Genomic DNA, 14432 nt, shown 5'->3' on the forward strand with positions numbered 1-14432 from the left:
TTACATTTTTTTTTTATATGCAAATTACAATGTCATCAAGCTCCCAAACCAAGCTACATTAAATTGTAGTCTACTTATGAGGCGACAGCCCTCGATCCCCGGGAAAACGCATTTATATTAAAATTGAAAATCATAGAGATCCTCGAGGTTCCTTGACGTCCCACAGATTACCCATCATTTCATCACCAACCTCTTTATCCTCAAGACATTTTCATATTTTGTGTTACTATTATTATCGACTGCTTAAAATTATTCTTTTTTTTGGTGATTTCACTCTGGGAGCGTGATCTTTTAAGGCCTGCGTACATGACGCGTTATGACCATCGGAGGACAGAAACCATGTTTTCATCATCTAGTGAGCTTTATTCATGTCATGAAGGTGAGGTGACTTGTTGGAAAAGTGGTGCGCTAGGTGTCAATCACGGGAAAGTGGGCGGGGCCCCGGCCGCTCTTTCAGCCCGTTAAAATGCCCGAACTCAAAACACTTCTTTTTCCAAGATGGCGTCGATGAAGGACACCGACACTGGTCTGTGGCTTTACAACAAACTAGGATCTACGGACGAGCTGTGGACGCCTCCGAGCATCGCTTCGCTCCTCACGGTGTCAGTAATTGACAACATTCGCCTATGCTTCTCCAGTTTATCGCCGCCAGTGAAGCTCAAACTGCTCCTCGGGATGCTGCATCTTCCCAGGCGGACCGTTGACGAGGTGTGTAGCGGTGCAAGAAGTCTCAGCAAATTCGCAATATGTTGTCATTCGCTTAATTTCAACGGGGTGAAAGTTAATGCGCATTTGTGCCGCAAAAAAACGCATCTTTCTGTGTTCGTTTTTGTTCCTGCTGTGAATGTATCAAGTGTTAGCATTAGCTTTCCGCCTTGCAACAGCTCTTGCTAAAGTTTGCTCAAGGAGGCGAACTAATTATATCGCTGCCTCTGACTGCATCGTAAGCCTCTAGTTTCTGGTGCAAAGCGACTTAAGATCGTCACGAGAGAACGTAAGTCGTCTAATTGAATGTTTTCCTCTAGTTTGTTGTTGATTCCAGGCGGTGGTGTAGCAGCCTAAGCAGGTAGCGCTAACCGAGTAGTCATCGTTCAGACATGATGGTGGGCGGGGCCCAAACGCTTCAGTGGCGGGGTCTGCTGCAGGGGGAGGGGCTACATGCTAGATCCCTCACGTCACTTGTTTTTGTTTACTTGCATACATTTACATTTATCCCCCTCACCCTGGTCACTTCAGTGCTACTTTTGCATACTGGCAAGGAACCACATGTGGGAATGCTTCTGTAGACCCATGTATCCGATTCACTTTGGTCACATGTGTTTGTTGTGAGAATGCTTCTCTCTCTGCATGTTCATCTGGTAGTCGCATCTCAGCAGGGCACAGTTGTGTCCAGGTTGTGAAAACGGAGCAGAGCCTCGTTCCAGTTGTACCATTCGAAATATCATATTCTGTTTTTGTATCATCTGTACCAGCTTCATATCAGTGTAGAGTGAAGCTTTCAGATGAGCCAGCAGTTTTCTAAGATTGATGAACCTCCCTGGACTGTAACTTTGTTTTAGTCCTTCTTTTCAGAACTTCAACCGTGAACTCATCGTGGCACATGGTCATTCAGTAACCCAAGTCCTACAACACGCCACAAGTGCATCATAATTTTTAATTTAGGCAAGATTTTTTGTAGGAAACTTTCCTAATGTGATTGTGAATATTCAATGCACAATATTCAATAATCACACTGACATAAAAGTGAGTAGATGATCTGAACAAATACTCGAGTTGATACTGAGAAAAATGACCATACTCTGCCCATTATTTCCACTTTCTGCCTATTTTCCCAAACTGTGGCAATATGTCGCTGTCTCTGTTTTTCATTGTTGGGTAGATATTGTGTTCATTTGATTTCCTCTTGTGTCTGCACTAAGTCCTTTACGTTAAACCCTGAGTTATGATAATCTGCACCTTAGTTTAGAATCCTCTTCTCAAGGGTTATCTTGAAGTTTCTGTCTGATAGACCTCGTGATAGACTTTTTGAATACCAGTTTTCCCTACTGCCTCCTCCACTTGTCTCAAGCAGCTAATGCTGATAATTTAATCGAAATAATGGCCCGAAGCACTTTTTTTCTTCTCAAAATTAGTCGAAGCAACAAACAATTGACTATTTTTACAAAGCAGTTTATTGAGAGAGCAGAGTATTGTGTCAGACCTATTTTCCGCCAATGTCTGTTTTTTTGCCTTCTTGTCTTCAACTAACAAGAACAAACAAGCAATTGCTTATCGATTATCTGTGCTGGGTGTATTGTTTCTAATCTGCAGTTATTTGATTTTTGATTACTGCATTGTTTTTTATCATTCAACAAATTGTTGATGTGTTTTTTTTGTACCCTTGTTATTTCCTACTCTGCTACAGATGAAAGAGGCACTGTCAGAAATCATCCAGCTGGCTACAGTGGATTCAGAGCCCTGGGTGTTGATGGTTGCAGACATCCTAAAGTCCTTCCCAGAGACAGGTTCTCTCAATCTGGATTTGGAGGAGCAGAATCCCAATGTGCAAGACATTCTGGGAGAGCTCAGGGAAAAAGGTAGGGCATGTCTTACATTTGGAAAGTGCCCTTTCATTCAAAAATGGATGTCCACAATTACAACAACTTATTCTCTGTAATAGTCCACTGTACTTGTATGAAGAACCTGATAATATTGCATGGCTTTCCATGGTCGAGTTGGGTTTAGAACCCATGGTGAAAATACCGAGGTTCTTACTGGAATCTGTACTTACTGCTCAATACTTCACAAACTCTGCTAACATTGATGTTCACTTGGGGTAAATTCTAAAGTCTCAACGGTACATAGGGATCTGGATCAACTACAAACTGCAATGGACGGGTGTTACACACTTCCTATTTAAAAAAAAAGACTTTTTTTGTAATAAAGAGACTGAGGTATTAGACTCCTGCTGGCGCTTGTGGTGAGCCTTTATATCTGGGATCTGCTGAAACAGCATCATAACAACTAGGAATTGACGGAATGAGGCGTTATCAGACTGACTGATGGTGTTTAAAGAAAGACGCCCTTGCTCTTTTCCAGCTGCATGACTTCATCCGCTGTTGGTCAAAATATGTTTTCATGTTTGCTTTGAGATTTCTGTCGTGCAACTATAGCTTTGAACAGATATGTGACCTGTATTTTCCCACTGTATTTCCATCTCCCCGCAGTGAGTGAGTGTGAGACATCCACCATGCTTCCGCTGGAGTGCCAGTACCTAAATAAAAGTGCTCTCACCACTTTGGTTGGACCATTAACGCCCCCGGTCAAACATTTCCAGCTAAAGAGGAAGCCCAAGAGTGCAACGCTAAGAGCCGAGCTGCTGCAGAAATGTTCGTTGGGGATAAACACCCTTCAATCCACTTGTGCAGGAATGTGTTGTGTAAATAAGACTGCCATTTTTGTTGCAGCTACGGAAACGGCTCAACAATTGAAGAAAACAGCCGGAGTGCCTTTTCATGCCAAAGGGAGAGGTCTGGTCAAAAAGATTGACACAACAAGTGAGTGAGCGCACACACACACACACACACACACACACACACACACACACACACACACACACACGTGTCATTGTTATGTAATTGAAAATACAAAGAATTTTGGAAAAATACAATAGGCCACCTGATGTTCAACCCTGACTTTGGTCCGTTTCTTCTCCGCAGCACCTCTCAGAGGGATCCCCAAAGCTCCATTTCGGAGTCCCACAGCACCCAGCATGTTCAGCCCTCCAAGTAATCGCACTCCTCTCCCCCCTGCACGCACACCTCTGCGCAAAGAGAGGGGTGTCAAGGTAACTGATGTCACTTGTCCATCTTTACTTTGCTCCCTGACGCCGTGTTCATGCTGATCTGTCGTGTGGTGTCCCCAGCTGTTAGATTTTTCAGAGCTAGACATGGTTGGTGCCGGGCGAGAAGCTAAGAGGAGAAGAAAGACACTGGGTTTGTATTTCCCAGATTATTCCTCGAGTCTTGTAAAGATTCTGAAGTTTTCCTCACATTTTTCTGAAATAAACTGTCGCCTTAGAAACCGAGGCTGGAGAGAAGGCAGCCAAAGATGAAGCTGTGGTGGAGAACACCACACCCGACTATGCCGCCGGCTTGGTGTCTGCTCAGGTATGACCACTCCCCTCATTTGACTCTTTTTTTTCTCCCTCATGAGCAGACAACTGACTATAGAGCTCTCACTCTAGAAACTCGGGGCGCTAAATGAGAATCCGTTGCCCTCTACAAGTTACCTGCCAGCCACACCCAGCATGGTTCCTTCCTCCTCTTACATTCCCAGCTCAGAGGCACAGCCAGGTGAGATTAGGCTCCTTTTCCCAGCACAATGACACCTCAGAGTGAACTCATTTCTTAATGCGAACAATTCTATCACACATGCTGGTGAACCTCCAGGTACAAACGCTCAATTTTGACATTGCACACTGTCTGCAGACTGAAGCTTCTGTATATAAATGTATGTGAACTAATTACATGTCTAGTTTTTTAAGCAGTTACTGCCTTTCACATCCAGTTTACTGACTGAATTTGTGTATTTGCATCTATTTGCATGGATGAAGTTGTACTATTTATTTCACAGTCATCAAGATCTTTAAGGTTTAAATTCTAATGGACTCTGTTACCTAAACCCTGGATGTAGGAGACACACACCTCTTTGTCAGTCAGGCCAGTAATTTTCTCTTGTCCTCCTGAAGCCAATGCTGGTGGATCGGGCCGTGATACGTTGCAGTCGTCTCGCCAACCAGAGGAGTCAGCGACCGCTAGTGCCACAGCCACAATACCTAGCCAGTACAAGCAGAGAACGACAATGTACAATGCAAGCACCACAGCTAATCCCGCGGCCCCCACGTCCCCCAACACGCCTGCATCCACACCCGCCAGCAACGGACCTCCAGCGGCGGCGACTGCGAGCCAGCCGGAGACGTCCACGCAGCCACCCAGCACACCTCAGACTCAGACCCCTACACCTGCCCCAACACCACAGCAGCCCCAGCCCAAGAAGAACCTCTCTCTTACGGTGAGATGGACTTTGTTTATAATCTGTTTTTTTTTTTTTTTTTTTTTTTTTAATTAGGATTTGCTTGAAATCAGGAAATGTAATATGGCAAACTCAAAGGCCATGGTCCAATCCGGTCTGCCACACTGTCATGTGTGGCCTATGAGACCTTGAGATGTATTTTACATTCATCAGACACCAAATCTTCCAAATGCATGATGGTTTCCTGACACATGAAGTGATGGCCTCTCACCACAAGAGTGCTCTGTTTCTGCTTTAGTGTTACCCTGCTGCAATTGAAATGTTGACTGGTATTTCCAATGCGTCCAAGTTAAACTATGTCAGTTAGTGCTTCGATAGTTTTGCTTAAATCTTAGAGATAAAGGTCATATAAGTGAGCTCTCACACATGGCTGCATTTACATTTTAGCCCTGTGATTCAGTTTCCCATCCATAAATCTGAACAGAACTGCTACATGAAGCCCACTTACAATTCCATTGCCTGTGTATTGAAGCTTTTTGTGACCTCCATCTTTCAGCGAGAACAGATGTACGCTGCCCAGGAGATGTTCAAGACGGCCAACAAGGTCACCAGACCCGAGAAGGCTCTCATCCTGGGATTCATGGCCGGATCCAGAGGTAGGACACTTTAAAGAGTTGCAATTGCGTTGCGTTGGAATCCTGTCCTGCTGGTGTCAGACTGCTTAACATAAATTGACCAATAAGCCGTGAAAAGAAAAGCCAGAGCATGTAGCTGGACCCTGGGGCGGTGTTTGTCCCTCAACCTGGGGTCTGGGCTTTGCTATCTTCTTTCTATAAGGGCAAATCATCATTTGACCCCTGTCAGTTTAGCTTTTGTTCTATGGGCAACCGGTGACCAGAAGATCAGAGGTGCAACCGGCAGGTGGTCATAATGTTACTGGGTTTTGGTTGAGTCAGATCTTCAAGTGTGATTGATCTTAATGGCCTCCGCTTGCCTTGCAGAGAACCCGTGTCCGGAGCAAGGGGACATCATCCAGATCAAACTGAGCGAGCACACAGAAGTCCTGCCCAAAGCAGACGGCACCGGCAGTACCACCATGTTGGTAGACACTGTCTTCGAGATGAACTACTCCACGGGCCAGTGGACCCGGCTCAAAAAGTACAAACCCATCACCAACACTTCCTGAGGAGCCACAGGAGGAACTCCCCGGTCACCTGACATTCATGGTCTCTAATATTATGTTTACATTTCAACATACAGTCAGGCCTAACCTGGCCCATGGGGGGAGAGAGGAGAGAAAGGTCCTCCCTTTTTCTGCTCCGCCAAACCACAAGACTGCTGAGCATTTTGATAGTTGCCCTGTGTCATGTCTACTCTTTTGCAAAAGCCTGGCTCGCGCCTTGCACAGGGCCGGTAGCAGAACGGTTGCTCTCATCAGGCACCTTTCAGCAGCCGTACCAACGTTTGTACTCTACAGTATGAATGTGACGTTTAATCTTCCGCCTTTCAAAACGGACTTGATGGGACGAAGTTGTTCCAGTGGTTCTGAAACTGACCAAAAGAGGGCAGTGTTGAGTTGTTAAAGCTGTCCGGTTATGTCTGGAGTTGTTCATTTCTTTTTTTTATTTCTAGAGAAGAAATTAAAATGACAAGACTCCACAAGGTGTCTGGGTTTTTTTTTGTTTTGTTTTCCAACTATGGAAGTGTTCTTTCCACAGTGACGACATTTCGTCCTGATGATGGAGCAAATCCAAATTAGGTCACAGTGATTGTAATGAACCCATGTAAAAAAATGTAAAGGGGCCTGGGTTAGTTCTGTTGGACAGAGATGTGAACACCTTTTGTTTTTCCACTGTGGCTCACTTTTGCTCCGTTTTGAAGTTCCACAACTGTTTAAGTTTGATTTTTGTTCTGATCAAAAACCTTTTCTTAAAATTGCTTGATGTGACCTCCAGTTCAAAGTTCAAGCATTCACTTATACATTGGTGAATAAATCAGTGCTCCACAAGCATGGAGAGGAACTGTCCACTTGATGTTCACACGTCTTATGAATCTAAACCAGTGTTCACTGCTCCATCTGGTGCTGTGATATGTAGTCCAACAACAACAGCATTCCAGCACACCAGTCCCTTTTGACAAACTGCTCCACTCTGACCAGGTCAGAACAGAAATACACGATCACAGCTCATAACATATCAATTTTTTTGGGTTCATTGAAAGCTCTGGGCCAAATTATCTCACGTGTAACATTCTTGTGGCACACACACATCAGTCAGGTTTACTGAATTATACACTACTTAATAGTATTTCTGTTGAAGCTCCGTAGACATGCTGGATCCCTGGAGAGAAGTGGTCTCACAACCTCATCATTCTGACACAGAATATACCATTTATTTTGGCAGTGGCAACACAACTCCTCTGGAACTGCTGAACAGTTTTGTCAAACATTTTGTTCACATCTGACCCTTGCTTTGTCCATCGTGGTGAGCTGAATCAGAGTTACAGAAACTGTCAAGATATAAAGAGACACATATCACATGGGCCTATGGCTGTGGTCTTCCTCACAATGTTAAACAAAAAAAAATAGCCAAAGACCTTTACAGTCAGTCAAAGAGACTCTTCCATCATCTGTAAGTGCAATGCTGTTAGAATCTGAACCAGCAGGGTTCAGGGTTTAATCATGAACAGTTGAGTCACCTGCCTGTTGTATAGCAGAGTTGAGGTGGTTTCGGTATATTGGAGGCCTTCTTAGTTACCAAGCAGTTCTAGCAGAGGGTGGGAACAAGAGCAAGAAGCTATAATCACCACTCAAGCTCACTGAAAGTCCTCCTCAAAGTGAGGAGTGTGTGAACAACTGAGCCACAAAAAAAGGGTTGAAAGAATATGCATATGTCATGTGTCATGGTTGAACTAGACAAATGCAACATTAAGGGAGCAGGTCTGAGTTCCGCTCAAGGTCCCTCCCACAACTACAGACAGGACCAGAGCTGGTGGCAGGAAGCAATTCACTCTGACAGTTTACATTCACACCGACTTTTGAACAAAGCAAGTAGTTGTTTTCACACACTGACATTGTCAAACCAGTCGGAGCTGTGAGGGGAGTCTCATGCTCAGGGGGCTCCAGGGTCCCTCCAGCCTCCGAACGCTTTTTCTAAATAGAGAGCTACTGCAATGGAGAGGCGGTCCTGCATCTTCCCTGCGACCACCTGCACACCCATGGGTAGACCCTCCTGGTTCAAGCCTAGGGGGCACTGAGTGACGGGCAGCCCCAGGATGTTGATGATGCCTGAGCACAAAAAGGAACTTTAACAAAGATCATCATTTGAAAATACACGGACACTGCAGGCAGACAGGTTCAGACACCTGTGTAGGCGAAGTCCAGGGGTCTGAAAAGATTATGGTGGTGCTTGGGTGCCACTCTGGTGTGGGTGGGGTAAAGAAAGACTCCATCCACGCCCAGCAACTCCTCTACGTCCTTCTGCAGCTTCTCCTTCTGCTGGATGAGGAAGGCTGGTGGCTTGGTCACATGCGTCATCTCCACCAAGGCCAGACCTGAGGATCACAGTGACAACAGCATTTAAGCGCAGCAATGCGCTACACAGAATACTCCTTTAGACACTACCAACTCACTTAACCGGCACCAATAATTCACATGTGTAACCTTCAACTACCTCAACTGAAAACACTTTCATTTTTCTCAGCCCAGGGAAATTTTTAACGTCGCCTCACACCAATAGCGCTGCTTTCAGAAACAGAAAATGATCACGAAGTAGAAAAGCAAACATCCAGCAAGTAGCTTCAGGCCATTGCAACACAACACCCCTAAGACAAAGCATCTTTCAAAAAGAAATTGTGGTCCAAATGTTGAAAATGGTCCCTAAATATTAAGGAATGCTGATCACTCCCAACATGCAATCCTTTGTTCCTTGTCCCATTTCACATATTTCCTGAAAACTACCCATCGTTCCACGTTATATTGAACATACAGACCGACAAACCAACAACATCGAGAACCCCCCTTGGTGGGGGGAAACATTTTAGTCAGCAGACTTGGTCAACTGTAACAGATGAAAGTGGTGAAAACTAAGTTTGTGCCATCTGTTCATTTTCTTCATTGATCCATTGAACCATCTTCACAGCAGACTTGTGCCTGCCTAATGTCTGGTTGTTCCGCAGGTGACTGTCAATACTCAGTATTAGAGAGCGACAACATTTCAGCAAAACTAAAATCCAAATCAGGTCACCAAGTACACCACTACTCACCAATGGCCGCCATGGTGTGGTGCGATTTCCCCGCCATCCACTTGAGCAGCTCCCACACAGGCCGAGCAGGCCGACCAGGCTCGCCCAGCAGCTCAGCAAACGGCGTGGGAGGCTGCAGAGACCACAACAGTTCTGACTGAGGGGACGACAGTGAGCAGATAAAACCTAGTGGAAGGAATCACAGCTGTACCAACTATCTAGATCCAGGCTGCGACAACAGTTAGGGGTCATCAAGCCAAACCACAGAAGGAGAGACGAAAAAGAATCTTAAATGAAGTATAAATTGTGTGACTCAGATACCAAAATGGGGGGAAATATGATGTTAAAAAGGAACTAACAAGGTATTTATAACAAGGTAACTGTTAAAATGAGCATTACCTATTAAAGAATAGAATTTAAAAAGTAAAAAGAAAGGAGTATAAAAACTTTTAAAATTAAAAAAAAAAAGTAGAATTCAAATCATCATTTTACCTTTGCTGCAACCCCATGAGGGCTGCATGAACACCGGCCTCTGAACTAGACTCACTTACTCATAAACCTCTTTCCTAGCCGTGTAAGTGAAGCAGTGGGGGGCAGGTTGGGTGAGAGGAATGTTGGCCAAGAGACAGATTAGTGAACTTTGCGACGCAGCAGGCAACAAAAGCAGCAGCTGTTTCATTTCACTGGGAAAGTTCAGACATACTTGGCCAAGAGAAACTTTCCAGCCCATTTTAATCCTCACATTTCTCCTCAACTGGGCAATTCACGGTTGCACCATGACGTACCTTTCCGTTGTCGTCAGGTAGAGCCATGTAGGCGTCCCAGATCTGGAAGCTGTTTTTGAGCTCAGGGAAGTAAACCTCCTGGACATTGACGCCAAGATCGGCTTCCAGACGCTCCACAACCTGACACGCAGAGTGGCCTTACTTCACCTTGTTACATGCATTGAGAGGACCACCAATTTTCAGTACCTCCCTCTGAATGTCTATCAGCTCTCTGCTGACAGGGGACGTCAGCGGGGAACCCCCGTCATGAACGATGGTGAAGAAGCGCAGCTTCTTCAAATCCACTTTTTCATTCAAAGACAACCTGTACAAGCGAGACAACACCTGCTATTAGACAACAGGCGGAACGTTCTGATGTTTTTAAAGACGTATGTCTGCATGTACATGTGACTGTGAAGCACACACACTAACAATTGTACCAACATTAGGGGAACCTCACTGACATATCAGCCTTTGGCCCCGCCATGATTTTGAGCATGGGCAGCAGATCCTCAGCGTAGCGGCACATCGGGCCTGAGCTCTGGTACTCATCATGTCTCCCACTACAGTTGGGATACTGGTTGTCGTTAGAAACCACCCCTGCAGAATGACAGTCATGAGTTACCGTGACAACCACTCGCCAATGACCTCAGTGTAATTAAGTACCAGGCGTGGTTTTATGGCCGAATATCCCATTGAAGAAAGAAGGAATACGGATGCTCCCGCCGATGTCGGAGCCAACGCCCACCACAGCACCTGCAGCCGCGATGATACTCCCCTCTCCACCTGGGGGGAACAGACGAGAGTTTCACTCATGGTCGCTGTTAAGTTTCAGACGTTGTGACGTGTGAGATGGCAGATGATTTAAAATGGGTCGCCATTTCTCAGAAACAAACAGAAAACATGAAACTGAAAACACCTCCTCAAATTTCTATTAATTTTGAGGGACGAGAAGGAAAAGTATAAAAAAGCAAAGAGGAAAAAATTGAATCCTTAAACTAATAACTTCAAGTTATATTTTGCCGTTGCTCGTCGCATAGCTTCATTGCGCTGCAACCTTCAGCTCTCGCTAGTTCAGTTTGCATCGGAGTGTGAAGCAGCTGGGATGAGGATCAGCACCTCTAAATCCGAGGCCATGGTTCTCAACCAGAAAAGGCTGGATTGGTCACTCGGGTTGGGACTGAGTCCTTGCCTCAAGTGGAGAAGTTTAAGTATCTTGGGGTCTTGTTCCTGCGTGAGGGGGTAAGGCAGTTGGAGATTGGTACTGCAGTCGCTCTACCGCACTGTTGCGCGCAAAAGAGAGATGAGCCAAAAGGCAAAGCTCTCTATTTACAGATCAATCTTCGTTCCAACTCTCACCTGTGGTCGCAAGCTTTGGGTCATGACAGGAAAAACAAGATCTCAGATACAAGAGCCTGAAATTAGTCTGCTTCAGCAGATAGCAGGTGTCTCCCTGGAAGATAGGGTGAGGAGTTCTGTCACTCGGGAGAGACTCGGTGTAGAGCCACTGCTTCTCCACTTTGAAGGGAGCCAGATGAGGTGGTTTGACCATCTTATGAAGATGCATGATCTATGGATCCCGGAGTCAGAGCTGGCAAATATTGCCTGACAGAAGGACGCGTGCTGCTGCCTTTTAAAGCTGCATCCCCGCGACTCAGCAACGGACAAGCAGACAAGGATGGATAGACAGAGGAAAAAAGCGCTTTTTGCTGGCAATGAGAAGCATTTCCGCAGCATCAACTCCATAGTTTGACTGATCTCTTCATGGCAGCATTAAGTCACATGTGGCCCCCGGGACGCACTTTGCCAAGATCTGGTGTAGATTGTGTCATTTATCTTTTAAAAAAATCTTTTGGTACATTCTTACTTTCTCTAAATTTGCAAAATGTTTGCTTAGCAACTGGAAATCAGAGAAGTGGATCTGAGTGAATTGAGCCCCATAAGTGGACTAACCATTAACCGTCATGCAGTTGATATTTAGTGTCCCGAGGGACATTTGTGGTGCAAGCTGTTAAGTAAGAAGTGGGTTAATGAGTCGCTGTGTTTAGCTTCGTCTGTACTGGTGAACCATTCATGAAGGAGATCAAAGGCAAAAGACTGTCTGGCTCCGGCCCACCTGAGCTTCCTCCGGGGGTTCTCTCCAGGTCATACGGATTGCAGGTGATGCCATGGAGATGGTTGTGGGACTCGCTCCACATGCAGAGCTCACTGGTGTTGGTGACCCCGAGTGGGATGGCCCCCGCTCTTTTCAGCTGGGCCACAGGCGGGGAATCAACCGTGGCCACAACGTCTCGTCTGCTTATGGCGCCAGTGGTGTGGGGCATACCTGACACACAGTGTTGCAGATCAACTACAATGGCAATCACTCCCTAAAAATCTCACTAGAGAAGAAAAAAAAACATTTTAACAACTTGTATCGTATTTTAAAAAAAGAATGAATAATACTGATAATAATGAGTCAGCTATGCGGACACGAAACAAAGCAGTGCCTATCTTGGGTTTCGTGCAGAAGAAACTGAAACAATTTTCCAAGGACAAACAGGATTAGGTGTCGTGAATTTACCCTGAAGGGAATAGGACATTTTGACAGAGAGGGGGACTCCCAGTAATGGAAGTCGGTCCTCAAGAACGTCCTCTCCTCCTGTTTCTTCCTCTATCAGTTTGTCGACCTGAGCTGCTTCCTGTAACGCTAAAGCAAATCTGTGAGGGAACAAGCAGGGAGCAGAATAGTCAGCTTCCAAAACAATAATGTATATTTATTATCACAAAACATTCAACAAATCTTGCCTGTCTTTGATGACGGCATTCACCAAGGGGTTGACCTCCTGGATCCTGTCTATGTAGGCCTGCACTACTGTCACACTGGAGACCTGCAGACAAAATGTTTGTTATTCTGTGAAGCCGCACCTCTACTTTGAGCCATTCACTAATTTTATGCCCTTTGTGTCGGGCCATGAGCCAAGCCCAGCCACACAGTACAGTCAGTAGGGGACACTCTGGACAGGCTGTCAGAGCTGTTACACTTACAGACACATCAATAAAAAGTTACTAAACAGCTCAGTAGTGGACAAATGTTGACAGACATTTTTTGGAGGAAACCAGGGAAGTAAAACAATAAAAACCCACATACACACACTCACAAATATTATTTCTATATCATAATAATAAATCCCAGTTTCATAAGAACATGAGGCGAAGAACAACTGACAAATAAATATTCCACTTCGAAGTCAGAGAAAAAGGAACACTGTCGTGACGCCACGGCGGACCACGCCCCCAACATATTGACTCAGGACCGTTTTAACCGTTTTGAATTTATTGCGAGAATGTAGAAAGTGCCGATACCGTAGATAAAGTGGTAAACGATGAAGAAAATTAAGGTACAACAATGTGCCATTGTACGAGGCATCGAGTTTGGCTTCATTGCATGTATGGAATGAGTTTCATTTAGTAGCCGGTATGTTTGACTCCGCTTTCTCTGTCAGTTTAACGCTCAACAATTGGGCTTAAACGTCAAACACTCCCAACAAAGCAACTCGCTCAATCCGGAATATCGTGACTGGCTCCCCGGGACGATGCTCACCTCTCTCTGGCGGATCTTTCGGGCGAGCTGCGTCGCGGACTCGGTCAGCAGCGGTTCCCGGACAGGCGGCAGCTTCTTCTTCGTAGCAGGACTTCGTGGCGACAATAGAGAAAATAGGGCGAAAAAGAAGCCCATAAGTGCTTTCAGAAGCCAAACCTGAAGCCTCTCCATGCTACTAAGCGCCATGGTGAAATGGGAACAGAATCCAGTGTCCAGGACGCTTTTATGTTCTCTGTTCCGCGTTTACAGTTCAGACTCACGCCGGTAACCGGAGCTTCCTATTTCATAATTAAAGCTTTCGCCAAAGCCGTCTAACCGCAGACAGTCGGGTGATAGGGTGAAACGCAACATAAGGTAGAGAAATGTGTATCCATTCCAACATAAAATAATCGCGCAAATATAAAGGTAGACTTAATTATCATGGTACTACTGGGTATCACACTCAAACAGTAACCGGATGTAGATGGATCTTGTGAACTAAACTTGACGATGACGCCGTGCATACGAATGAATGGGACGTTATGTAAGAGTTCAGTTCAGAATGCGACAAAAGTTTAACATTAACCGACCGACCTTTGAATTACTCAATCCTCATTTTTTCGAGGAAACACTAACTTGCCATCCTTGCGTTTTTATCCAGAATATACATTCATCTGTACGGTGTGTTCCCTTGGATATTCAGAACAGGACACATAATGAAAAAAATGGAGATTTTAACAATGGGTATTAAAGTTGGAATGGAAAAAAAGCAAGAGGGAAAGTAGCGCTATCCCCTGTGGATATAGTGTATGCATTTATTCCAATGAATGAATAAATTGTTTTACTTTTTC

General features: G+C 45.1%; 2 protein-coding genes across 2 annotated transcripts; one reads left to right on the forward strand and one right to left on the reverse strand.

The window, feature by feature from the left end:
- The first annotated feature begins 466 nt into the window (after positions 1–466).
- On the forward strand, positions 467–7018 carry nelfa (negative elongation factor complex member A). The gene is made up of 11 exons (XM_053860861.1): positions 467–708; positions 2405–2576; positions 3207–3368; positions 3447–3536; positions 3699–3826; positions 3905–3974; positions 4060–4148; positions 4226–4334; positions 4730–5052; positions 5570–5669; positions 6015–7018. Exons 1-11 carry the CDS (start codon positions 499–501, stop codon positions 6197–6199), a joined length of 1638 nt encoding a protein of 545 aa, XP_053716836.1. The 5' UTR covers positions 467–498; the 3' UTR covers positions 6200–7018.
- Positions 7019–7379: 361 nt separating this feature from the next.
- On the reverse strand, positions 7380–13990 carry faah2b (fatty acid amide hydrolase 2b). The gene is made up of 11 exons (XM_053860862.1): positions 13603–13990; positions 12807–12889; positions 12583–12719; positions 12136–12345; positions 10686–10805; positions 10484–10619; positions 10227–10344; positions 10041–10160; positions 9277–9388; positions 8377–8565; positions 7380–8299 (listed from the first exon to the last, which is right to left on the reverse strand). Exons 1-11 carry the CDS (start codon positions 13786–13788, stop codon positions 8124–8126), a joined length of 1587 nt encoding a protein of 528 aa, XP_053716837.1. The 5' UTR covers positions 13789–13990; the 3' UTR covers positions 7380–8123.
- Positions 13991–14432: the final 442 nt, after the last annotated feature.

This window comes from Synchiropus splendidus, chromosome 3 (genome assembly GCF_027744825.2).
Source record: "Synchiropus splendidus isolate RoL2022-P1 chromosome 3, RoL_Sspl_1.0, whole genome shotgun sequence".
NCBI classification, from domain to species: domain Eukaryota; kingdom Metazoa; phylum Chordata; class Actinopteri; order Syngnathiformes; family Callionymidae; genus Synchiropus; species Synchiropus splendidus.

Excerpts from the sequence above, each read along its gene's own strand:
- nelfa (XM_053860861.1), top strand. The coding sequence starts at position 499 with ATGGCGTCGATGAAGGACACCGACACTGGTCTGTGGCTTTACAACAAA. Across the intron at positions 3,537-3,698 it reads CAAAAAGATTGACACAACAA|CACCTCTCAGAGGGATCCCC; the intron begins GTGAGTGAGCGC and ends TCTTCTCCGCAG. Across the intron at positions 3,975-4,059 it reads GAGGAGAAGAAAGACACTGG|AAACCGAGGCTGGAGAGAAG; the intron begins GTTTGTATTTCC and ends CTGTCGCCTTAG.
- faah2b (XM_053860862.1), bottom strand. The coding sequence starts at position 13,788 with ATGGCGCTTAGTAGCATGGAGAGGCTTCAGGTTTGGCTTCTGAAAGCA. Across the intron at positions 12,890-13,602 it reads GAAAGATCCGCCAGAGAGAG|GTCTCCAGTGTGACAGTAGT; the intron begins GTGAGCATCGTC and ends TTTTGTCTGCAG. Across the intron at positions 8,566-9,276 it reads CCACACCATGGCGGCCATTG|GTCTGGCCTTGGTGGAGATG; the intron begins GTGAGTAGTGGT and ends TGTGATCCTCAG.